At 36.9% G+C, this 26,963-nt stretch overlaps 1 protein-coding gene across 1 annotated transcript in view; it reads left to right on the forward strand.

Moving 5' to 3' along the window:
- TBX20 (T-box transcription factor 20) overlaps positions 1-26,036 on the forward strand; it is a 55,196-nt gene extending 29,160 nt beyond the window's left edge. Inside the window, exons 7-8 of the mRNA XM_077856215.1 lie at positions 18,818-18,930; positions 21,136-26,036. Coding sequence (XP_077712341.1) covers positions 18,818-18,930; positions 21,136-21,476 — 454 coding nt within the window. The 3' untranslated portion in view covers positions 21,477-26,036. The remainder of the gene's footprint in view (positions 1-18,817; positions 18,931-21,135) is intronic.
- Positions 26,037-26,963: the final 927 nt, after the last annotated feature.

Consider the following 26,963-nt stretch of genomic DNA (forward strand, 5'->3'; position numbering starts at 1 on the left):
CCAAAACTGAATGGATCTGAGGCTTTATCTTTTTTTTTTTTAAGATTTTATTTGTTTATTTGAGAGAGAGAGAGAGAGAGAGAGAGAGAGAGAGAGTCAGTGCATAAGCAGGGAGAGGGGCAGAGGGAGAAGCAGACTCCCTGCTGAGCAAGGAGCCCGGTGCAGGACTTGATCCCAGGACCCTATGATCATGACCTAAGCCAAAGGCAGATGCTTAGTTCACTGAGTCACCCAGGCATCCTGAGGTTTTGGCTTTTGATTCCTATTATATCCCTAAGTTCTAGAATAGCAGCTTGTGCATAAACTCTTACAGTTTTGTTGAGTAAATAATAATGTGTGTCTTTTTTAAAAATAACATACAGAATACCTGTATTTTTAAAACTTTTGTCTGAAAGTCTTAGTGTTTTCATAGAAAAATATAATTCATCTTCCAATATTATAATAACTGGTATGTTTGCCATTTCTGCTCTCTGTTTAATTCAGCTCTTTACATTTTATTTTCTCTTCTTGTCTTTTGTTATATTAAGTTTTTGTCAGGAAGTGGGCTATATGCTTTACACACTTGATTTTAGTCACTTGTCAAAATAATCCTACACTAAAGAACCATTATCATCCCTATTTGGTAGATGAGATAGCAGAGTTTAGGGGGACTGATATTTTACTCACACAGCTTGTGACAGCTCAGCCTCACACTCACTTTAGTTTGTCTGAAGCTAAAGTCCTTTCTCTAATGTCAGTTGTATTTTTAAAAAATAATTATGCTTTCAAATTCTAAAAGACATAATTATAAAACTGATATTTCTCTTATTGTCAGAAACTATACATTTTCTTTTCTTGTAAAGTGAGGGATATTTAGTATATGACACTTCTTTTTACTCCCCCTCCTTCAACCCATAATTTTGGTTTAGATAATCTGGGATTTTAAATCTAGATCTTTGTATCTTCTTTATCTTCTTCCAAAAAAATTTATAAGGAGCGCAGTGCATCAACTACGACCATTTAAATTGAATTCTACTGATTTCATTGTTTACTGCTCATTTCTCTATTTTCTCCAATGCTTGCAACTGTGTTCTGACCTTACCCTCAGTTGTTGGTAAATGTTAAGTAATTGGTTGGGAAAGGATATATGGCTCGTTTCCTTTATGAGTTGTTGCTTATCTGAGAGGATCTGCTGTCATTATGGTCACTGTGTTTTTCCTTGGAACTCCCTCAACTGCCCTTTGCCACCTGTCTTTTAAATACTGTGGAATAAAAGCTGGTGCCACTGCCTTCCCTCTGTGGGAAACTTACCTTTTTTTCTGTCTGGATAAAATCCTTTCAGAAAATTTTCTTTGAAATTAAGAAGTTGTGCCAATATTTGTCCAGTTGTAGATTTGTAAAAATGAAGATATGCTCTATAATTAAACACTTTAAATTGAAAACTCAAGTTGTTTTTCAGCTCAAGCAGATCTTCTTGTTCTTCTTTATTGCTTTCTCTTTTTGCTTCTAAGCGGTCTGCTCTAGTCAGACCTTCTAAAACTCCTGGCATATCTGCATTACATCTCCCAAATCTATTCCCCCTTTTCTCTCCTCTGTTTAATAGTTTTCATCTCCTTACCTTTTTACTCTGGTGTTGGGAGAATTTCTTATATAAGACTTTTAACTTGTGTATTTTGTTTCCTGTGGCATCCAGTGTTCTGGGTACTGCGTTTTTTTAGGATGTGATGATTATTGCTTTGCCATTTCTGAGTATACATTCCCATCCAGATGGCTTCTTTTTCATGCCCCTTAGTGCCTAATTTGTTAATATATGGCATTAAACCTTGCTGAAAATTTGAAAATATAAATTAGAGGCTTAAAATATCTCTCCTTGTTTCTTAAAGCAACTCAGTTTCAAAAGAGAGCACTTGTTCTGCTTTTTAAAATTAGTTTTCTTCTTTCAAATTGCTGAATGTTGGGCAGCCCAGGTGGCTCAGCGGTTTACTGCTACCTTCTGTCCAGGGCGTGATCCTGGAGACCAGGGATCGAGTCCCATGTCAGGCTCCCTGCATGGAGCCTGCTTCCCCCTCTGCCTATCTCTCTCTCTCTGTCTCTCTCTCATGAATAAATAAATAGAATCTTAAAAAAAAACAAATTGCTGAATGTTTCGTTAATGTCCAGTTACTTTCCCCTAGGTCATCTATAGAATGGGGTATCTGTTTCCTTAGTATTAGAAGCTGAGATTTATTATTATTATTATTATTAAGATTTTATTTATTTATTCCTGAGAGACAGAGAGGCAGAGACACAGGCAGAGGGAGAAGCAGGCTCCCTGCGAAGAGCCTGATGTGGAACTTGATCCCAGCACCCTGGGATCACAATCTGTGCCGAAGGCAGGCGCTCAACCACTGAGCCACCCAGGTGCCCTGAGATTAATTTTAAATAAAAGCACATGGATCTTTGTTAAATCTTTTAGGTGCAGACCCAAGAATGGGGTGGCGATTTAAATTTGTTATAATTCGCCACTGCAGAAGTATAATTATTCTGCTCGGGGTAGGGAGTGGTGGCAGGTGGGTGGATGAAGCCTTGGAAAGAGAGTTTTCACTGTGCAGTGACCCCCCTCCCTTTTCAGTTTGCTTAAGCAGCTAGAAATCAACTGCACCACACCTCCCTCCAGCCAGGCAGACAGCCTGCAGCCCTCCTCCAGGGCTACCATGGTCACAGACCCACAGCCTCCACTACACCCTAACCACTCTGTGCTAGCTGAGAGCACTGCTGTGGGATTCCCTAGGCCTAGCCTCCAGCAGCCTGAGAATCTGCTCCCGAAGACCTGCCTTGATTGTTGATCTCTGTTGCACCAAGGTGGCGTTTAAGTAAAGCTGGGCCAGAGGCCTTTTCATTTGTTCCCTCCCCAGCTGGCTTTCCCCGTGTGCAGTGCTGACCGGCACACTGCTTGATGCTTTCCTCACTCCTCTCTTCTCCTGTGGTAAGCGTGCAGTTGGCTTTCTACATGATTTTCTGAGTTCCTCTCGTTTTCTCAGTCATGTCACTGAGGCAGAGAATTAAATACATAGGCTTATCTCACCTTATTCATTCAGGATTCGTACCGAAAGACTCTATAAAATAAGTATAAGATCCCCTGGCATCGAATAAAACTTTCAGACACTTGAAATTTGGACAGGAGCCCAGTAGGAATCGGGTCTTTTTGCTCAGAGCTCAAAGCCACTCTCTTCATTTAGATGAGGAAGGAAACTCCAGGAACGTTCGAATCTAATATTCTGGGAATTGATAGAAGTTTTATCTGCATCAAGCCATGGAACAGCAAATGTTTTGGCAACTTTGCTAAAGAGGTTCCTAGTGTATGGATAATTTCTAGACCTTTCATAATGACTTACAGGCTGAACAGGAGTGTTTGGTTCTCGCACAACTTTTTGCTTGCTTGTGGAGTTTCTGAGGCAGTAAGGTGTGCGGGGCCTACGTCTAATCAGATAAATAGCTTAGAGCAGGGGTTGGCAAATGCTGTCTGCCACCTGTTTGGTAGAGTCCACCATGTAAAAATGGTCTTTTACATTTTTAAATGGTAAAAAGATAATTCTTTGTGACATGCAAAAATAATATGAAACTAAATTTTATTGTCCCTAAGTAACATTTTATTGGAGGACAGTCACATTTTTTCAGTTCATGTGTTACAAGTGACTGCTTTCATGTGCTACAGTGACAGTGCGAAGTGTATCCCACAGAGACCATGAAACATGTGAAACTTTGAACTTTTACTGTCTGGCCTTTTTAGAAACAGTTTGCTGATTCCTGGCATAGAGCTTCAAGTGGCCATGGAGATACTGACAGCAAGGAGAACTCCTACCCAGCAATTTTACGTCCATAGGATGATTCTTCCTCTTTCTGGGTTAAAATGAAGAAACTCAAAATTTCATTTTGAGCTTGTTGACAAAGCTGGCAAGATCTGATCTTTGCTAACACTTATTCTTCTTGTCTTTATAGTGGCGGTTGAGGCATGCTCGTAGGGTCATGTTAGCACTGTAGCTGGAGCCCTACACATTTTCTACCTTATTTTTTTCACATGACAAGTATATACCACATAAGTATAAAATATATATGTAATATACAGCTTAAAATTTGAATTCAATTGTTTTATTTGTTTTATTTATTATTTAAATAGATGAATAAGTCTTTTATGTAAATAATCTCTTACTGTGTAGTCTATCTTATTAGCAACCTTTTTTTTTTAATACTATCATTTTTTGGTATCTAGCAAGGTTTGTACTCTTACTCTCTTTTCCTTTACAGTAATATCTTTTTAAAACTCCTAGTTCCCTTTTCTGATTTTCTTTAAGTTCCCTCCTACTAGCAGAATTGAAATTAATTAATAACTTCTTTTTTTTCATCCTCTCACTTTCCTTGCTTTTAAGCATTTTAAGCATTTGAAGTCATAACCCTATAATCTCAGTAACTAAATACAGATACTCGACAATCTTGTTCTAACCATCTTCCCTCCTCCCACTAACCTATCCTCCTCCCACTCTTAAGAATTGTGTTTGATTTACCTTGTCAGAGTATAAACTCATCACACACATACTCTTTCTTATCACTATGGTTTAATCTTAGTTCTTAAAGTAAATATAGATTTAATGCCCACTGATGCAACTTATGTCATCTGTCTCCTCACTTTGGTTATCTGAAGCTCATTTTCTACTGGATGTCTCAAGAAACATGGGGCATTATTCCTTGCCTTTTGCATGACTATGACAGTTTGTGGCTTTTATTTGCAAAAGTCAGTTTGACCTGATTGATAATCCTTGCCTCACATTTTCTTTCCTCCTTTCCTGCCATATCTTAACTATGTTGTTATTGTCTCCTGATATAAAGTGTGGCTGTCACACTCGGATGACAATCTAATATTCTTTCCCATTTAAGTGACTTAATCTTTTTTCTGGAATGGCCAAAAGATTTCTTTCTTTTTCCTTTGTTCTTCTTGTCCTTGTTCAAAGGACAGAGGGGGAATCCCCAGTTCCCAGAAGATTACCTGGACTTGTTATGTCCCTGTTTACTTCACTCATGAGTATTGTTGAGGGATACAAAGAAGGTGGCCTCTAAAATGTTACTCATTTGCTCCCTTTGTACCTCAAGCTTCCTTATACTTCCTTATACTCAGTCCTGGGAGTAAAATCCAAGACTCTCCCTACACTAAGCTTCCCAGTGAAATCATTTTTGAATTGTCAAAACCTCTGGTGATAACTTTAGAGGCAGAGGGATAGAAACTCATGGGTGAAGTGAAATGTGAGGATTATGTGGATTTCCTTTCTCTATGTCATGGGTCCTCTCTAGACACCTGGCACTTGCACCATTTTCATGGACTTCATGGTAGAATGGAATATGGCATGCTCAATACGTTCTCCAGATATCTGATAGTAGAGGTATTTCTTTAAAAATCCTCCTCTGCCTTTGAATTTTGGACATAATAGTTATCTTTTTCTTGAGGTTTGATCTGCAGCGAGGCTTCTGCAGTATACTTTTGTGCACTTAGTTCATCTTTCCTTTCCAACTTCACTTCCCCTTCTCAGGATACCTGCTGATGTGTGGGCTTTTTTCTAAGCATTTGGGCTAGCTTTGGAAAAAGAAAACCCTGACCTTCAGGGCTCCTGACGTCACACATTTCATGAGGTGTTTAGTCACACTTAATAGTTGTTACCCAGTTAGCTAACAACATAAGTTCTCATATTACTCTTATATCCTATCTTTGGAGAAAAACCAGCAGAATAGATTTAAGCAAAGAGAGAAGTATACATATTGGGAGGAGGGGACTATACAAGCTGAAAAAATAAGTGGATTACAGTTCACCCAAGTGAATAGAGAAATAGTTATGGCTCCTAAAGTTTGCTAATTCCCTTAATCTTTCATGACTACAGTGATACTTGAGTGTCACAGAGACTCTTACAAAGTAGATTATGCAGTGTCTGTAATGAAGTAAAACTGAAATATAATTTCAGTGAAATCTGCTAAAACCAAGCTGAAAAACCTTCCTTGGTTATTAAAGGCAGTGACTATATGAGAGGCAAGCTACTTGAAAATACATGTGCTAAAGATAGCAAATGGCAAAAGCTAATAATGACAGTCTGTGCCCTTTGCATCTGCCCCTGCTCCCTGTGACCCACAGTGTTCCCCTGGGACCCACTTTCTTTGACAGGGGCCACAGAGCAGGACAGGGCTTCTGCAGTAGGGGAGGACAGAAGACCTCTGTATCACCTCTGCTTGGAGTGACATACCTACTGTGAAGTTGCTCAGAATGAAGAGACAGAAATCAAAGAGCTAAAAATGGAATTTTCTGCAGATTATTGAGCAACATATGATACTCTAATCTTGTATAAATGAAAATTATTTTTTAAATTATTGGTATATAGTTCTTTAAGTACAAATTAAAACATAAGAAAATATTTTATTTTTTTAAGAAAAAATATTTTAAATGATACTGTGCATACTTAATGTGCCCTGACATTTTGTGGTTAATTTTCCCCAAAATACCCACTGATGCCAAGCTTTCTAGGGAGCATGTATTTTGAGGCTGGAATGACTTGGGGGAGCCATCCAATGTATCTATAGTCATACCAATGAAGCAGCAAGGGCCTAGAGGCTACAAGTGATTTGCTCAGGTGACACAGTTAGTAGAAGTTATACAGCTGAGAACCCAGGGTTCTTTACAACTAGTACTGGACTTTTTCCAAAATAGCGTTTTTTAATTTTTCCTTTTTATTTGTTTAAGGATTCATAAATCATGAGCACCATATGAATCTTAGACATGATATAATCCAGCCCACCAATTGCCTACCATACCTTCATTTTATTTTATTTTATTTTATTTATTTTATTTATTTTATTTTATTTTATTTTATTTTATTTTATTTTATTTTATTTATTTTATTTTTATTAAGATTTTATTTATTCATGAGAGAGACAGAGAGAGAGGCAGAGACATAGGCAGAGGGAGAAGCAGGCTCCCTGCAGGGAGCCCAGTGTGGGACTTGATCCCAGGACCCTGGGATCACGCCCTGATCTAAGGCAGACGCTCAGCTGCTGAGCCACCCAGACATCCCCACACCCTCATTTTATAGAAGAAATCAAAACCCAGATACAGATAAGGAATCCGATCACACAGCTTCTTAGGAAAGAAGCATTTTTAAAAATCATCTTCAATGAAGAGACTTAGTATAAGAGCCTGCATGCATAAAAGGAAAGCAATTTGGTTTGGTAACTGGATTAAAATCTGCTTTTAAATATAATCTATAGTTGAATACAGTAAAATAATCTGTGGACAACACTCTCCTAAAGGAAGGGATGGCTTTTAACAGAATTACAGTTGCCATAATATTCCTTTAACTAGCAAGCTGTGTTTCTGTACTAAAAATGTTAACTCATTTATCCACAGCTTATAAGAGGAACCATTTATTTTACAAAGTGGTGTTAAACCGGTAAGTCAGTCTGGTAGTTAGAGTAGCAGCAAAGTTATTCACAATTGGCTTATACTTGTAAATTGTCCTCCATTTTTTTCTGCTTATGTCGTTCTATCTGTGTGTGAAGGACGTTTGTTCCCTACCTCACAGTTTACTAAAGTTTATTTAGAGGCTGAGTGATCTGTACCTTGCTTAAGAGCTTTCTTCTAGTTGCCACAGCTGTTAAGACTTAGAAACTAAACATACCAGTTTTTTTTTTCTCAGTGATACAGTTTATTTATTTAAGTTGCTAGTGATAATAGAAAACCAGAAATATATATTACCACTGAAAGGAAAAACCAGTAGGATTAAGTGAAATAAATAATAAACTGAAGTCTAAAAGCTTTTAAAAAAATTAGAGTTATTTTGCTTTTCCAAAATGGATTGTATTATGTATTTTAGTTCTCAAATTAAAATTAATGATTTATAATACATCTCAAAGTGTATTATCTAAACTTTTCATTTATTAAGTACTTTGTGGAAGCTACACATATTGATGTATTGTCTTCTTGTAATTTATAACATTATCTGCATAAATCTTTGGGAAAATATTGTGACAAGGAGTTATTTACAAAAGCTCAGGAAAATGATGTAAACTTGAACAAATTGATGAGCAGGAACAACTTTAAATAATTTTTTTCTTATAAATTAGAATTGGTTCTAATGGGTTTGACATTTTCTCCCTAAACAGTTTTTTTCCAGGCCTGTATTTAGGAAAGTTAGAATATAAATTGAAATCATATTTAATTTTCTCCCCAATATGTATAGTGTATGATGGTTTAAATGAATCCAGTTATAGCGACTGGAAGTCCCTAGTTTCATCTAAAATGGTCATGATTCTGTAACTAGCTTTAGGAACCATGATCTTGATACTGAATAATAACAGCAAGAATTTAATTTTATCAAGAAACATTTGGTGAATGCTTATTATATCCCAGGTACCAATATAAGCTCTCTATGTGTTAATTCACTGAATCTTAATAATAACCATAAGAGATAAACCATATTAATCATTAATTAATGAGAATATTAATATTCTCATTTTACAGATGAGGAAACAGGCCTGGCAGAGTGAAGTAATTTGCCCACAAGCATGTAAGTGGCAGAGCTAGGATTCAAGCTAAGCAAGTGCCAGCAAACATACTTGTAACCATGACACTAGGGCAGTGATTCTCCACATGTGGTCTGTGTCAGCAGCATCAGCATTGCCTGGAAACACACAGGAAATCACATTCTCAGGCCATACCTCAGACCTACTGAATCAGGGTGGGGCTCAACAGTCTTAGTGTTTGACAAGTCCTCCAGGTAATTCAGATGTACACTTTCTTAGTCTGTTTGGGCTGCTATAACAGTAATGCCACAGACTGAGTGGCTTAACCATTTGACCTTTATTTCTCACGGTTCTGGAAGCTGGCAGATTCAATGTGTGATAAGGGCCTGCTTCCTGGTTCATAGTGGGCACCTTCTCAGTGTGTCCTCACATGGCTGAAAAGCAAAAAGCTAAAGCAAGCTCTCCTGTCTCTTCTTATAAGGGTGCTAATACCATTTATTTGGGTTCTACCCTCAAGACCTAATTGTCTACCCCACCTCCTAATTCCATCACATTGGGAGTTAAAATGTCAATATGTAAATTTTGTGGGAGACACAGACATTCAGTCCATAACACACACTAAAGTTTGAGAACCACTGCCCAGATTAAGTAGTATTCTCTCCTTGTTCATAGGTCAACAGTATAGTAGTAGAGAGAGTCATGCAAACACATGATTGTGATGAATCTAAGTACAATACAAGAGGCATATATTAAGTACAGTGGTGATACAAAGGAAAAAGTGAGGGAAGAAGGAAGGTTTTGCATTCTGCATGCTGAGAGATTTGCACTAGTTTCAGAGATGATGGGCAGTCAGTTCCAATACTGATAGAGAGTGTTGGTTTTGCTTATCTAGAGTTTGAAAGTCACTTCAAACAGGTGTGAACATTTTAGCAAGATCAACGTAATTATTGTAGCTACCCTTACCTTGCCCACCTTCTGGCTATGATAGTGTCTCTCGCATGTATATTATTCTTGGAATTGATTTACATAGTATTCAAAAGAAATCCTTTAAAGATACCTAAGGTAATAATGTACTCTTTTGCCTAGAAAAATAATTTAGTGTTAGATATTTAGAAAGGCCATTAATGGTACTTAAGTAACGGTACCCATTTTATTGATCTACTAAATCCAAAAGAAGCCTACTAAAAAGCTACAGTCTCTTGCTATAGGATATAAGAGAATTGAGCATCACAAGACACTGTCATGGCTTGTGATACCTAAATCACTTAACCCATTAGGTGAGTCATCCCTTATTTTTCAGGGTACAATATTTTAGAAGTCCTTGCAATAGGACTTCTAGGCTAAACAAATTCTTTGCACTTTTCCTTCTGCTAGAAACAGGGATCAGACACAAAGTAAACAATGTGGGCTGTCTACTCTTCGCAACATCTTCAAAGAGATGGCCCTGATATTGCACCACTGTTTTCAATCACTTAAAAGGCAATAATTTGATTATGCCATCCTTTATATAAGAACTGCCATTGCTTTCAGTTCACTTCCAAGCCTGACACAAGTAAATCACTTCGATAAAATCCTTTTTTTCTCCCTCCTAGAGACGAGAATAAGTAATGATACCAGTGATCTACCAAGGACAAAATGGATATAATGTATTTCTTATAGAAAAACAAGATATTCCATAAGCCAGTGACTCATTATGTTATTTGGGAAATGATTTATCTGGGTGTGTATGTGAAAGATGTTTAAGTGATTTTCTATAAGGGTACTTTTAGAGACGCAAATGCTACATTTTGTTTTTGAACTTAAATGTTTGGTTTGAGTAGTTTATGTGCATAGGATGGGAAGAGGAATATACCTCAGAAGTAGACCATCCATAATGGGCTCATTGATGACCATTCCTTTATAATTATACAAAAAGAAAATGATTCCTAGGGTAATTGAAGCAAGTTCCTTTCTCATGTGAAAATAACCATCTAAGTTTATTTTAAATTTTAACAGTATGACACACGCTCAGACTAAAAGGACATCAGCTTGAATGTATGTTATAGTTTTTATTTTAGTAAGGGTTGCTAAGCTTACTTGACTGTTTTCCTAATAATCTGAGTTACCCAAAGACAGTCACTCTCTAATATTGTAGTGAATTAAGTCCTTGTGTTAGTGACATCTGATGTTAAGGCTGTGGGAGTTCAACGTTACCAGAATGTGGGCATATAAAGGTTAAAATACAGGGCAGTGGGCAAATTGATTTTTTTTTTTTTATTTTTTATTGGTGTTCAATTTACTAACATACAGAATAACCCCCAGTGCCCGTCACCCATTCACTCCCACCCCCCGCCCTCCTCCCCTTCTACCACCCCTAGTTCGTTTCCCAGAGTTAGCAGTCTTTACGTTCTGTCTCCCTTTCTGATATTTCCCACACATTTCTTCCCCCTTCCCTTATATTCCCTTTCACTATTATTTATATTCCCCAAATGAATGAGAACATATAATGTTTGTCCTTCTCCGACTGGCTTACTTCACTCAGCATAATACCCTCCAGTTCCATCCACGTTGAAGCAAATGGTTTAGCATCCATGTTATGCCGAATTATCCTTTCCATTAATTTCTCCATTTCATATATTTACTGATGCTTCTTAGTAAATGATAAACTATTTTCATTTCAACAAATCTAACGCAGAGGATTCAACAAGTCTGTTCGAGAGATTTTTAAGAATAGGTTACACTTTTAAACAAGTGATATGGATTTGGCTTAATCTTAATATTTTCTCTTTTATGATAGATATAATTTTATTTTATTTTTAAAGATTTTATTTATTCATGAGAGAGAGAGAGAGAGAGAGGAGGCAGAGACACAGGCAGAGGGAGACCAGGCTCCATGCAGAGAGCCCCATGTGGGACTCGATCCTGGGACTCCAGGATCACACCCTGGGCTGAAGGCGGCGCTATACCGCTGAGCCACCGGGGCTGTAAATCTTATAGTAATCTTATAGTAAAACTGTAAATAACACTGTAGTCAAGTTCTCTGCTGACTTTAATATTCTGTCACCAAGTAAAATCCTCTTGTTTGGATCTCATTATTCTGAATTAGGATTATTCAGATGGGTAGAATAAATTGGAGACAAATATAATCTAAGAGAATAAAATATGTTTATCTGCTTTAGACACACTTTTATAGGTTACTAAGTACCTCCTATGTGCCGGACACTGTTTTGGCCAGTTCAAATGCCTTATCATAGTTAATCCTCACAGTTACAGTTCTTATCATTAGTCCCTGCTATATTTTTTTTTTCACAGCACTATTATCATCATCTAATATGCATCATATTTTTCATTTTTTTTCAATCTCTCTCTCTTTTCCCTCTAGCCTCCTCCCCTGTTGGACCAGGATTTTTGTGTTTTACTTATTATTATACTTACAATTCCTAGAATAGTGCCTTATTCATAATAGGTACTCAATAAATATTTTTTGGATGAATTAATGACCCTGTAAGGCTGGTATTATGCTCCTCAATTTACAGATGAAGAGATATTATGTTCGGCATAACATGGATGAAAATGGCTCTGGGTGGTCCATCTACTCATCCATACATTCATCCATTTGATAAATGACTTTGAAGCCCATGATTTTTCCAATATACCATTCTACTTCCAATACATTTACTATATAAAAAATCAGCATGATATTGACAGTTTTTTTATCAATTCATTATAAGAAATTTACCAAATATTGGTGTTAGTTCAGCAGTTCTTTTTTGTTCATTGGTAGGATATTATTTTCATGACATTTTTATAATTTCTAATTAATTTTGAATAAATAATACATATGTCTAAAGTTCAAATGGTACAGGGGAGTATATGGTGAAGAACATTCATCATAAATTTCTCCTCTTTTCCTAAACTTGCATGCCCATTGGAATCACTTGGGGAGCTTTAATGATTACTGAAGCCTGTGTATCACCCCCAGAGATTGTGGTTTCCTTGGTCTCTTGGTGTGGCCTCTATTTTCAAATGTTTAGAAGATCCCCAGGAGGGACTTTGCTTCAGGTAAAGGTAAAGTAGCAAGAACCAAGTATACTCTATTGCCTTGAATAATTAAGAAACACATGAAAAACACAAAACATCTCTTTTATGATATTGGACATTAGGCAACAGAAGACAATAATCCCCATGGGATGGGAATCAAATGAGGTGAGCCCTATGATGGTGCCACCATGTAGTCTGAGAGTGTATCTAAGCCTTGGCACAAGGATAGAGAATACGGGTAGAGTTTGGCAGATCTCCTGAGTTTAGCAATCAGAGCTGGGAGTCTGATAAGACTAAAACAGAATCCACAGGACAGACTACAGGATAGGAGAACTCCAGAGATCTTTAGGGGATCCCTCTTGACTGTTCAGCAGAAATCTGATTAGTATATGCGTCCAAGAAAACTACCAGAACCTGGGGAGAGAAAACACCTGAAAACATTAGAGAAAACAGTGCCTAGTATTTAAACAGGAGTGGGAACAGTGCCTGTTCTGACATCTAACAGATGGACTGGAAAACCTTGTGATTTGCAGGGCATTTGATAGAAATCTCAGAAGGTTTTTGCTTCGGTAGTGAGGAGAAATTAATCCTAGACTAAACATTGTTCCAGTCTTCCCTCAGATATCTTGAAAGCAAGACCCAAAAGGATCAAGTTATTTCCAAGTAACTTAACTATATCCCAGAACAAAGCTCAAGAATATTTTAGGAATACAAAAACATCCAGCACCCAAAATATAAAATTCACAGTCTGGCATCTAATAAAAAATTATCAGAAGTACAAAGAAGTAGGATAATATGACCAATAATGTGATACATTTATCAACTGAAAATAAAACTGACACGAATATTACAATTACCAGACAAGGACAGTAAATTATCATATCTATATTATATATTCAGAAAATTAAACAGACACATGGAAGATATCCAAAAGATTCAAATCAAAATTCTAAAGATGAAAACTACAATGTTTAAAATGAGAGATACACTGAAAGGGCTTAATAGCAGAGTAGACATTGCAGGTGAAAAGACTGCTAAACTTGAAGACACACAATAGAAACTATCCCAAATGAAACACAGAGAGCAAAGAGAAATGTTTAAAAATGAAGAGTATCAGTGACTTGTGGGAAAACTTTAAGCAGTCTAATATATATGTAATTGGAGTCCCTGAAAAGTAGATGGGAAGTGTAGGAGGTGGGGTAAGAATTATATTTAAGTAATAATGGCCAAAATCTTTCTACATTTAATGACAACTGAAAACATACAACCCAAAGAGGCCCCAAAAAACTCAAGCTCAAGAAGCTTGAAGAAATAACACCAAGGCACATCATAATCACATTGCTCAAAAGTATGAAGAAGAGAAAATATTGAAAGCAACCAAGAAGTTCCCATAAAAGGAACAAAAGGATGACAGCAGATTTCTGGTCAGAAACAAGGTAAATGGGGGGGGAAAAAAGAGAGAGAGTAAATGAAACAGTGAAGCACCATTTTTGAAGTACAGAAAGAAAGCATGTCTATCAACCCAGATAGACATTAAAAAAAAAAGTAAAATGAAGACATTTTTCAGATATATGAAAGCTGAAAGAATTCACCTTCAGCAGACTGTACTACAGATATGTTAAAGGGAGTCCTTTGGTGGAAGGAAGATTAGATGTCGATCTGGATCTATACCAAGGAAAGAAGAGCAGTGGGAATGGTAATTCCAAGGATAAATAGATCAGATTTTTTTCATATTATTTACATCTTTTAAAACATAATTATTTAAACAAAAATAACAATGTAATGTAGGATTTATGTAAAAGTAAAATGTTTGACAAGGATGGCACAAAGGATGGCAGGAAGAAATGGAAATGTATTCTTATAAGTCTTAGAGTATACCTGAAGTCATATCATAGCATTTGCCTAGTAGATTGTAGTAAGCTAAGAATATTTTCTATAATACTAAATCAACCACTAAAATAACAAAAGTCAGTTATAACTAATAAACCAACCAACAAAAGAGATAAAAATGAAATAAGAAACCTAAAAGAAGGCAAAAAAAGAGAAAAAGGTAAAATAGCAAATGAAAAGGTAAGAAGCAAACAGAAAATTCAACCTAGCCGTATTATTAGTCACTTTAAATAGAAATGCCCTAAGATCCCCAATCAAAAAGGAGAGATTGTCAGTTTGGATTAAAAAGCACAATATAAACTGCCTTATAAGAAATGCACTAAATATAAAGACAAGTTCAAAGTAAGGCCATGGAAAAAATATACCATATTAACACTAGTCAAAAGAAAAACTGGGATAACTACCTTAATATCACAGATTTCAGAGCAAAGAATTTGCCATGGATAAAGTAGATCATTTCATACTGATAGAGGCATGCCACATTTTATCACTGTATTGTCATTTGTGGATACTGTATTTTTAATTAATCAATTTTTAAACTATTTATTTGAGAGAGTGAGAAAGCATGAATGGGGGGAACATCAGGGAGAGGGAGAAGCAGGCTCCCCGCTAAGCAGGGAGTCCCATGTGGGGCTCGATCCCAGGACCTCGGAATCATGATCTGAGCCAAAGGCAGATGCTAAACCACTGAGCCACCCAGGTGCCCCTTTAACAATGAAATATTTTTAAATTAAGGCATACACATTGTTTTCTTTAGATATAATACTATTTATTGTATGCTTTTTTAAAAAAGATTTTATTTATTTATTCATGAGAATACACAGAGAGGAGAAAGAGAGAGGGGCAGAGACACAGGTAGAGGGAGAAGCAGGCTCTATGCAGGGAGCCTGACGAGGGACTCGATCCTGGGTCTCCAGGACCACGCTCTGGGCTGTAGGTGGCGCTAAACCGCTGAGCCACCCAAGCTGCCCTATTTATTGTACACTTAATAGACTACAGTGTAGTGTGAACATAACTTAAATGCACCAGGAACCAAAAAATGCATTTGACTTGCTTTATTGCAATATATACATTATTGTGGAACTAAATCCACAGTATCTTTGATATATGCCTGTATAGGGTTTAATTCATCAGGAGAACATTCAATCCTACATATTTATGCACCTAATAGACCTTCAAAGTACAGTACATGAAGCAAAACTGACAGAACTGTAAGGAGAAATAGTAAAAGAAACAATTAGGGCACCTGGGTGGCTCAGTGGTTGAATGTCTGCCTTTGGGTCAGGTCATGATCCTGGGGTCCTGGGATCGAGTCCTGCATCAGGCACCTTGCTTCTCCCTCTGTCTATGTCTCTCCTCTCTCTCTGTTTCTCACGAATAAATAAATAAAATCTTTAAAAAGAAAAAAACAATTATAGTTGAAAAATTCACTGTCCCTCTCTCAAAATGATAGAACAAGTAGACAGAAAAATGAGTAAAGATCTAGAAGATTTGAGCAACTCTGTAAACCAGCTTGACCCAATTGACATTTATAAAATGCTCTGTCCTACATCAGCAGAGTATACTTTCTTTTCAAGTGCACACAGAACATTTACTAAGATAGACCATACCCTGTGCCAAAAAACAGGTCTCAGTAAATTTAAAGGCATTCAAGTCATACAAAGTATGTTCTCTGACCACAGTGGAATTATATTAGAAAGCAGTAATAGGAGGATAACTGGAAAACTCCCAAACATTTTGAAAACTAAATAACATATGTCTAAATAACCCAGGGTCATGGGAGATATCAAAAAGGAAATTAGAAAATATCTTGAACTGAATGAAAATGAAAAAAGAGCCCATAAAGACTATAGGATGCTGCTAGGCTACATTCCCACTTTTTAAATTTTATTATTATTTTTAAAGATTTATTTCTTTGTTTGAGAGAGAACAAGAGTAAGCAGGAGGAAGGGGAGAGGGAGAGAAAATCTTAAGCAGACTCCACACTAAGTGTGGAATCCGACGCAGGACTCGATCCCTCGATCATGAGCTGAGCTGAAATCAAGAGTTGCTAAACTGACTGAGCCATTCGGGTGCCCCTACATTCTTATTTTAGAAATGAACAAAGATTTCAAATCAGTGACTTCATCTTCATCTCAAGAAACTAGGAAAGAAGAGCAAAGTGAACTCAAAGTAGGTGGGAGGAAGGAATAATAAATATCAGAATGAAACTAAGTGGACTAGAAAACAGGAAGACAATAGAGAAAATCTGTAGGACCAAAAGCAAAGACGCTTAATAAGATTGACAGTCCTCTAGCCAAACTGATTAGGAAAAAAAAGGAAGAAGATAGAAATTATCACTGCCAGGAATGAGGGGAGAGAAATGCCACTGCAGATTGTACAGATACTGAGAGTAAGGATAATAAAGTAATATGATGAACACTTCAGTTTATCATTTCAGCAATTTAGATGAAATGGACAAATCCCTTGAAGACACAAAATACCAAAACTCATAAAAGAAGAAACAGGCAACCTGATAGTTTTGAATTTGTAACTAAAGACTTTTTTTTTTTTTTTTTTTTTTTTTTACTAAAGACCTTTCTGCAAAGAAAACGAGATGTCAAAGCATATGTCCATTAAAAAAAAGTATACATGAATATGGGTAGCAGCTTCCTGTGTAACAGTTAGAAACTAGGCAAATGTTGATCAACACAGGTAAACGACAGTATATCCTATAGTTCGCACAACAGAATGCTACAACTATTGATATATATTCAACATGATAGAGCTCAAAGTAATTATGTGGAGTAGAAAGAAGCCAGATTAAAAAAGAAAACATTAAAAAAAAAGAAAACATAAGATATGATTTCACTTTTATACAGTTTAAGAAAATGCAAACTAATCTGTAGGAATAGAAATCATTTCAGTGGTTTCCTTGTTAAAACTTGTTGAGACGGAGGCCAGGAAGCACGAGGTAACTTTGGTCAGCGTTAGGTGTGTTATCTTCCCTGTGGGGGTGGTGTCACTGGTCACAGAAGCTCAAACTGTACACTTCAAATATGTACCACTTATTGTATATTAATTATAACTCAATTTAGCTTTTCTTTTTTTAAGAGCCCTGGGTGACTCATGTGGATTTGGGACATCTGTGAGAGTCAAGACAAAGTGGGAAATCATTATTCCAGCTCCTCAAGTCCCTGGTTCCGTCATACAGAGATGACCTATTCTAGGCAATTTTCTGTTCTGAAACTGGAACATTCCAGAAATCTTATGCATATACAGACATACATAGTCCTTGTTTTAAATTCACAAATGGAAGCATACTATTTGTGTATGTATCTTCTGTACTTAACTTTTTTTCACTTCTTAAAGTTCGTTCCATATCAAATATGGAATGGTTTCACTTTTAGTTTTGTTTTGTTTTGTTTTGGAATGGTTTCACTTTTTAAGACAGCTGTATATTAATCTTTTAGATAAAGATCCCAATCCTTTTGACTACATGAAGTTGGTAGTCTTATTTTAAAACGTTTTGGGAACAGAGAGAGACGTAACTTGAATAGTTGCTACAATTAATTTTTCTTCTAGGCTTACCCTTAAGTCCTCATTTGCAAGCTGCATAATATGACAAAATGCTTTCATTTCTGTGAGTATACAAGTTTTCTAGAATGCCAAATTCACTATGTTAGTATTTTTTGGGCAGTAAAGTTTGTATATTTATGTGAAATGTTGACAAGTGTTACATTTTGAAAAGTTATGATGACATTTTATTTGCTTTCCTTGTCCCCTCAATGTGAAATTTGGTGTTTGATTTGTTCTTCATTCAACACAGGTTTCCTATAATTTTCAGTCTTAAAGCAACAGGAATCTCAAAGTGTACATTATCCAAACTACTCCTATTGTCATATGCTCTGTGCACTTGCTAGGTTTACTAGTGAACATGGAGTCTTTTTATGACTAACGATATTCTGAACTTCTGGCCAACATTTCATCTGATGTTGAGTAAGTGTAGTTTGTATCAGTCAAGTATTTGTTTTATGTTCGTTAGCCGATGAAGTCAGAAGAATCATTGTAGCTTCTCAGGACATTCATTCAGTCATTTTTTCAAATCATTAAACTCTACATTCTATAGTCTGCTCCATAGCTCCTTGTTCACCGCTTTGTCCTCCACGTTGCAGGGTTTCCAGGGATTGTCCCTATCCTATCCAGTTGTGTTTGCTTGTATTTCAATGCCTGAGGTCACGTTTCCAAGGAGTCTACGGTGGCAGAAATGTACATGTTTTGAAAGTCGTCTTTTCCTGAAGTGTGGGGCTCTTCGGGCTGAGAAAATGGTTTTACTGACTAGTAATTTATCTTTCAGGCCCATCTCCATCGCCAAGTACATTTTAGTTAATTTAGAATGTGTCATTCTCTGACCTAGGGAAAGTGTGGAGAGCCTGATCCAGAAGCATTCCTATGCCCGCTCACCCATCCGTACCTATGGAGGAGAAGAGGATGTGCTGGGGGAGGAGGTTCAGACAACACAGAATCGAGGTAAGACAGCTTCTGGGCTATATGAAGTGCTGGGAGCAAGAGCACCCTGAGCAAGAAAGAGGAAGGTAGGTGATGAAACTTCTAGTCCTCAGGGTGCAGTCTGCCCCAGAAGTATTTTAGGAGTCTCTTGAGGAAGGGACAGCCCCTGCGGCTGATTTTCATACAGCTCTTTTTTTTATTAATTATTTAATTTAATTTAATTTAATTTAATTTAATTTAATAATTCTTTAAAAGATTTTATTTATTTATTCATGAGAGACACACACACACACACACACACACACACACACACACACACACAGAGGCAGTGACATAGGCAGAGGAAGAAGCAGACTCCATGCAGGGAGCCCAATGTGGGCCTTGATCCCAGGACTCCAGGATCACGCCCTGGGTGGAAGGCAGACGCTTAAATGCTGAGCCACCTAGGCATCCCTATTATTTTATTTTTTGAATTTTTTTGCCTCTGGGTCTTAAGTGATTATTCTGCGTGATGGCTTCCTGTGAATGGTTTTCTAGTGAAAGGACATCAAGCCTCTGAGTCAGGGCTCAGGAGTTACTTCTCCATGATCTACCACCAAAAAGCTGTTGGACTTTGGGGGCGGTCCTTTAAGTCTTTCTGAACCTCAATTTTGTAATCTGAAATCAGGGACTGTACTTATCCCCTTATAAGATAGTTCAGGAATATCTTATTAGGATCAATGGCTAAAATGGAAAACACTTTTAAAAAGAAGACTTTTTCCAGTGAAGGGTATTATATATAGGCAGGGGCCCCAGTGGTGACAGTAGGGGAGAACTGAAAAGTTCCTCTGTCCCAGAGGCTCACAGAGGAGCCCTCTGTACCTGGGAGTCCAGAGGGTGCCTAACCCTGGGCACAGGGATGTTTGTGTGGGGAGAGGGCCCTCTGTCATATTTTTATATCCTTTGTATAGAATAGCATAGCCTGTCAAATTATAGGACATTTCTTATAACTAAGTCCAAATGAGCTACTAGTAATTAATTATACAGTTGGAAAATTCAGTGTCAACTTCTGTTTAAACTCGTGGATATGTACGAAAAGCTTATTACTCTTGCAACTTGTCAAAAATTTAATAAAAGAATTATGGAAGCTAGAAAAAAAAACACTCTTGTGGATTTCCACAGTGCCCTTAGAAACCAAGTAACTTTGTTGAGGCTTATATGTCCAGCCTTCCTTGCAGGGATGTTGTAGAGGTTACGATAGATAGATACTAGCTATTTGGAGTTCCTTTAGTGGGAATCCAGTTTTTTTTTTTTTTTAGGCAAATTTATAAACTATTGATTAAGCATAAAAAAAATGCATGCAAGAAAAGTAAATGATTAAATATTAATGCAGACCACACATTCTTAATAGTGATATTAAATTTAATTTAAGCTATAAGGAATATAAATATTGTTAGAATAATTGAAAGTAGGTTCCTGTTTTAGATGGTAAAATGTTGCAAAAATTTAGAGCAACCTTACCTACATATTTAAAATTACATTCTCCCAAAGCAACTTTATAAAAATAATTTACAACTTCTCTTTTTTCAATTTGCAGAACTAGGACACAATATTGATGATTTTATAATCAGTGAGAGTAAACTGTAAAACTGGAATCACCTATGAATCCATAAATTTTTGCCTGGAACCATGATTCCCTCAACTTTCTCTTTTTTAAGTTTATTTTTATTTTTTATATGTATATTTTTTATTGGAGTTTGATTTGCCAACATATAGTATAAAACCCAGTGCTCATCCCATCAGTGCCCCCTTCAGTGCCCATCACCCAGTCACTCCATCCCCCCACGCACCTCCCTTTCCACTACCCCTTGTTCGTTTCCCAGAGTTAGGAGTCTCTCATGTTTCATCACCCTCTCTGATTTTTCCCACTCATTTTCTCTCCTTTCCCCTATAATCCCTTTTGCTATTTTTTATAGGGAATCCAGTTATTACTCTCAGTCAGGGTACTAGTGTTTTGGCCATTCTCTGGGGGTATGTAGGCCATCGAATGAGCTAAGTCTTTTTCTATTTAGTAAATTCTCTCTTCCATATATGGTACAAATGATATCTGGAAAGGTTGACATGCTATCTTTTTAAATTGTCAATCTATTACATATTTTAAAAAATAAATCAGTCCTTACAGATAATGTAATTCTTGATTTGCACACTGAAATAGTTTCTAGTCTAATGAGTTGTTTTTCCTTTCAGGGTCAGCCTTTACAACGTCTGATAATTTGTCTCTCAGCTCCTGGGTATCATCTTCATCCAGTTTTCCTGGCTTTCAGCACCCCCAGTCCCTGACTGCTCTTGGCACCAGCACAGCATCCATAGCAACACCCATTCCTCACCCTATCCAGGGTTCATTGCCACCATATAGCCGACTTGGGATGCCTCTGACACCATCGGCCATTGCCAGCTCCATGCAGGGTAGTGGCCCGACGTTCCCCTCATTCCACATGCCCCGGTACCATCACTACTTCCAGCAGGGCCCCTATGCTGCTATCCAAGGACTGCGCCATTCCTCTGCTGTGATGACACCATTTGTATGACTTCTAAACCTAGGAAAATCCAGATCCAGAATGTGCAAATGGGTATGGAAATATGGGACAGGGTTGGGTGGGTGGGATGTGGGATGTGTTGGAGCAGGAGCTCTCCAGGAGACATGGGACCTATTAAAGAGGAGAGCTGGACTCACAATAGAACCTACCGCTGAGGGAGTGCACCACAGACCAGGAGTCATGTCTAGTTTGGGGACAGCTCTTGGGTTCGAGAGAGAATCAGTATAAAGTTCTTAGCCAGCCTAAGTCCTGCAACCAATAGGATACTAACTTGCCCAGGAAATTGAATAACACAAAGCAGATGAATTTTAAGGTGCATTATACCTAGCGGTTAAAAATGCTGTGTCAATGCAGTAATGTATAAAATCAACATGTAGAGGTTTTCTTTCTGCTTTCCACAGGTTAAAAGAATCTTCAAAGAGGCAATATATATAACATACCAACTGTAATGCATAATGACTAACTTAAGTCCATTTCTCTCTGTAGAAAATGAGAGCCAATAGAGAAATATTTGTAGTGCTGTAGCTTAAGCATGTTTAGTTTTTCCTTTGTATTAGTTTGCTGAGGAAGGGGCTGAGATGATGCTAAAGCATCCTATTTTGTGGATGAATAGGCGGTAATGACTTTCCAAAGTTCTTTTTGTGATACTGAAGGGCCAGTACCTGACAAGCTCTGTTTCCCAGTCTTGTCTTCTTTCTTCCTAATTTTCTTTTTCACAATTACTTGCCATTTATGTAGGAAAAACTTTCTAGATACAGTTTTGAAGCCAGAGGCTCTATGTGTTACGTGGTGAAACAGAGGTTTTATTTTTTTGGGCTGCATTCTAAGTGCACTATGACTGACTTGCTGAGGAACACTTCTCAAGCTTCTCGGTGATGACACAGGGGACTTTCTCTCAGTCTGCAATAACAAGACAGCTGCCCTGTTCTGAAAGGAATTTCTCTGCCAGGGATACCAAAGACCCTTTCATTTTTACTTCAGCTTTGGGAGACCTTTTGGATGGTAAAATGCCCTGGGCCAAATTCTCATTTTTGATAAATCTGCTTTGTTATTAGATTAGCTGTTACCTCTCACTGATTGACAAGGATTCGTGAATGACATTCTGAATGCCCACATAGCCACCATTTAATATATGCTCACAAGGAGTTATGTGTTCTTCTTTTACTGTTCCATTCGGTGACTCCTTTACTATTTTTCTAGTCCATTATCTAAAATCCTGTGTCAACTCAGTGACCCCCTGACTGAAACACTGGCAGTGCTTGCTTTATTGTAAATGAGTCTAAAGCATTTATCCTCTTTATTTTGTGTCCTTAATGTCTTCTTAAGCCTTCCTTTAGTGTCTAGTAATTAATGATATTTTAGTGATATATAATCTCTATATTTGGGGGGGGGCAACATATATCTAAGCATTGACAGTCAGGGTAGTATGTTTGGCATTTTGCAACAGTTTGTGTCCCTAACAACAGAAATTTAGTAAAGTTTGTAGTCCTTCAACATTAAAATATAATATGTTCTAGCTATAAGATATAACCTGTCTTCTTTACAAAGTTCCCCAAAACTCTATGTTAGCCTAATTTAAATGTTGTATCTACTTTGTCCTGATGGCAAAAGTATTGAATCTGTTAGAGATGGGAGATGTCACTGCTGAGAGTAGAGGTGGGAGTAAATGCAATATACTTTTCACATCAAACTGCATGGGATTTTATTTGGTTGTTCTGTTAGGCTTTTCCATATCAAATGCCTTTCTGGGGCATTTCTAGTCTATGAGACGAGGCGTAATGGCATAGCCTGTCTGTGTGATGCCATTGTTGTTGGACTTTGCAATTTTTTTCTCCACTGTGTCCCATAGTTTTCGTATGGAGAAGCATCAGCTGTGCTAACCAAGCATCTTGAAGTCCTATGGCAGACACTGTAGGCCAATTTCTAACTTCTTGCACGTTATGCTATAGTATCCACAGGTAGTTTGTTTTCAAACACAGCATAAATAATGTGTTTCTTTAAAAGAGCATCTATGAGTAATGTTTAAATATCCATCGTAGAGCTTAGGATAGGGATTTGTTACTTAATAGCCTGTTGCCAGTGCTCCTCTTAATACGCAATACTGCTGCTTACAGCAGGAATAACAAAACTAGATGCTATTTAACATGATGTTACTCAATATTCTGGTAAATTACTGGTCTACTAAAGTGAATCTGTATCTGAATTTTCTTCTCAATGAGAATGAAAGGATCATTTTAATATTATTCAGACACTTTTCCCAACTGACATGTCTTAAAGTAGGTTTGTATGTTTTTGGTTAAATATGGTTTTACACCAGTATTTTCTGGCTTCAAAACTTGATTTTGTAATTCAGCAATGTAAGACTAAAAATAAGTAGAGTGTTTAGAGAAAAACAAAGACTAAGATACCAAAGCATGCTCTTCGGGAAGAACACCTGAAATTCTAAATTAGATATATTTTTGAAGTACTTGGCATTATTTGAACCAGAAGTAAGAAGCACAAGGTACATGGAGCTTAACCTGATCAAAGTTCACCCTAGCCATGAGAACCAAGGCTAGAAATTTACTCTAATCCGAGTCTTTCTAAACTATTCTGGCTCTTGATTCTTACTTAATAATCTCTTTGAGTATTTAAGATTCTAAAGTCAAAAGCCTGTCCTACCAAAAGCAATTGCAAAAACTAGATAGTTGGTGGGAAAGCCAATTGAATGATTAAAGAGCATGAGTGACAGTATATTCAGAAGAAATTCAGGGTTTCCCCCATCAAGGTATATTACAGTATCAGAAAACATGGCTAACGTGCAGTGCTGCTAAAGAGGCCCTTCCAGAACTGGTTTACCTAACCTGAAGGGATTAATTCATATCCTAGTAGGTTCTGCATACCTGATTTGTTTTTAAAACATTTATCAATAATGCTGAATAAGGTCAGTTATTTCTTTTACTTACCAACTCTTCCCCCTCCTTTGTCCACTTTTAACAGTATATAGGTAAAGTATATCCACCTCGTGTCAACATTTTATCACAAATTATTAGGTTGCAAGTTCTACATTAATGAATTTAGGTTGCACTGCTGGTCCTTTTGAATTTTTGTTATTCCTAGGAGAGGGGCACAGGATGGGAGGTATTAAAAAGATAATAAGAAAAAACCCCTGTATGGGGCTGTACTATAGGAGTTACATGAACTTGTGGGGTGTTCCAAGATCTCCCCTCCCTCACTCTCATTCATATCTGCCTTTGCACTTCTCCAGCCACAATATCCCTAGACTCCTGTGCAAAAAAAGAAAAAGAACACTCTCCAAAAGCCCAAGAAAAAAGTATTTTTAGAAGAAGAGGATCCTCATTCCCATACTTCCTATGACTTTTTCAGATAGATGTTAGTATATTTAACCATTTCTAAATTTCTTGCTAGTTTTTCAGGCTGTCTTGATAATATTTAGCAGAATTATATAAAAAAATGAGCTTCAAATAAAATGGATAGAATGACTTTGTCACCCCACTAAGTATGCAGTCAAGCTTACCCATGACTCAGCAACTAAAGTTCAAAAAAATCCAGTTATATAATGTGCAGGGTCACATACTGCAAGAAAAACAATATTTTTACTCAGTTTTACATTGACAAAGTAAGGATACTGTTTTCATTATTAAACGTGTATGGAATTGGTAACTGTTACAAACAAAACTGTATTATACCCTAATCTAGAGTAGAAAAAATAAAGCACTGGACAGAAAAGATTATCAGCTGGCTCCTTTAGACAGCTTGGTAGAGGATGGATTTTACATGTTTTTATATTATTTCAGAATGCAAGGACGTAATAAGCAATGGGAAGATACAAATTCTTAAACCTTTAGAAAATATAAAATAATTTCTTCACTGATACTCCATGCCAGTTATAAAATATCCTAATATTTATCTTTTTTTAGCATGCTTAAATATGCAAACGTTCATTTATAAATATTTGATAGGCAGATAATCCATAAGTATTTTCTGGCCCTTCTTTCTCTATCTCTCCCTCAATTCCAATCCCCTCCCCTGATAATAATACAATTAAAAGATTGGTAAAATAATACATCTGGACAAAAAATACAATTTGTTGTATTTTACTTCTGATACATTAAAATATGTATTTAGTTTTTTTCCCTTATTTTCAGAAACCTAAAAGAACGTCTTTTATTTCCGGAAGGATAAAATTGGATATAGCCTCTTTAGTAGACTCTATCACAGTTCTATTGTTTGCTGTGTTCATTTGCTTAATGAATTGCGTGAGAACAGTCACTGTAACGAAGTGTGTGTGTTGGGGGTGGGGGGAAGGGCATGGGAAATGTTTTATGAAAAAAGAAGTTATAAGCCTAATACTATGAAGTAACATCTAATGAAGTTCTTTTTAAGTGCAATATATTTATTTCTGCTAGAAATGTATTATCGACATTATGTAATATTTGAAGCATTACATGTTATTTGTAAACAGCTTAAAATTATATAATACCCAAAATTGTACAGAAGTACAAATGTGTGGATATTAATTTCTTTCATTAAAAATGGTGTGTTTTGATATATATGCACACATTTACACCTTTCATTATCTTACACACTTGCTTTGTGAATTTTGGTACCTATTTGTTCACCTGGAAAAAAAGGATTAGGTAAGATTAGAGGTCATAGCTGGGCACCCCAGCACCCCTAGACACTGCTAACGGGATTACTGTACAGAGTCTGGTTTTGTCTTTAATTGTATTTGGAAGCCTCTAGAGAAGACATTGCTCTCAAGTCCCCACAAGTTCGCATTTTCCTACACCTGTCCCTTTCACTCATTTACTCCACCCGATGAACTCTTAGAATCATGGGACTTTTCACCTCTCTGCACAGAATGATACTGAAGACTCCATAAAGCTTAAAGAACTACCTCTCTTTCCAGCCCTGAACTCTTGGATGTACTGTAATGATATTACACAAGGCAGGCTAATACAAAATAAGATTAGCCAAATTCAGTCTTAATCCTTCCACATGACAGTCCTTCAGAATATATGACGTTATCATACCTTCTGTTTTCAGAAGTTTGCTCCATTATCCTTCATTTTTTGTGCATGCCAAACACCAACCTTTTAAAAACCTTTTATGTGGAATAATCCCAAGCTTACAGAAAACTTGCAAGGATAGTATAAAAAAACACTGTATCCTCTTTACCAAGGTTCATCTATTGTTAACTTTGTGCCCCATTTGATTTATCATTTGCATTCACACTGAGGTAATGCATGCACCACTCCTCTACACACATAATATATACAAATTGTGTTCCTCCATTTGAGAGTAAGTTTTACATACCATGCCCCACTATCCCTAAGTCATTCAAAGAGTACTTCCTAAAACCAAGATGACTCCATTAAATAGCTACAGGAGAGTTAGTAACTTGGGGAAATGTAACAGTGGTGAAATACTGTGATCCACCCTGTGTATTCCAATTTTGTCAAATGACCCAGTGAT

The sequence above is a fragment of the Canis aureus genome, chromosome 18 (genome assembly GCF_053574225.1).
Source record: "Canis aureus isolate CA01 chromosome 18, VMU_Caureus_v.1.0, whole genome shotgun sequence".
Classification (NCBI taxonomy): domain Eukaryota; kingdom Metazoa; phylum Chordata; class Mammalia; order Carnivora; family Canidae; genus Canis; species Canis aureus.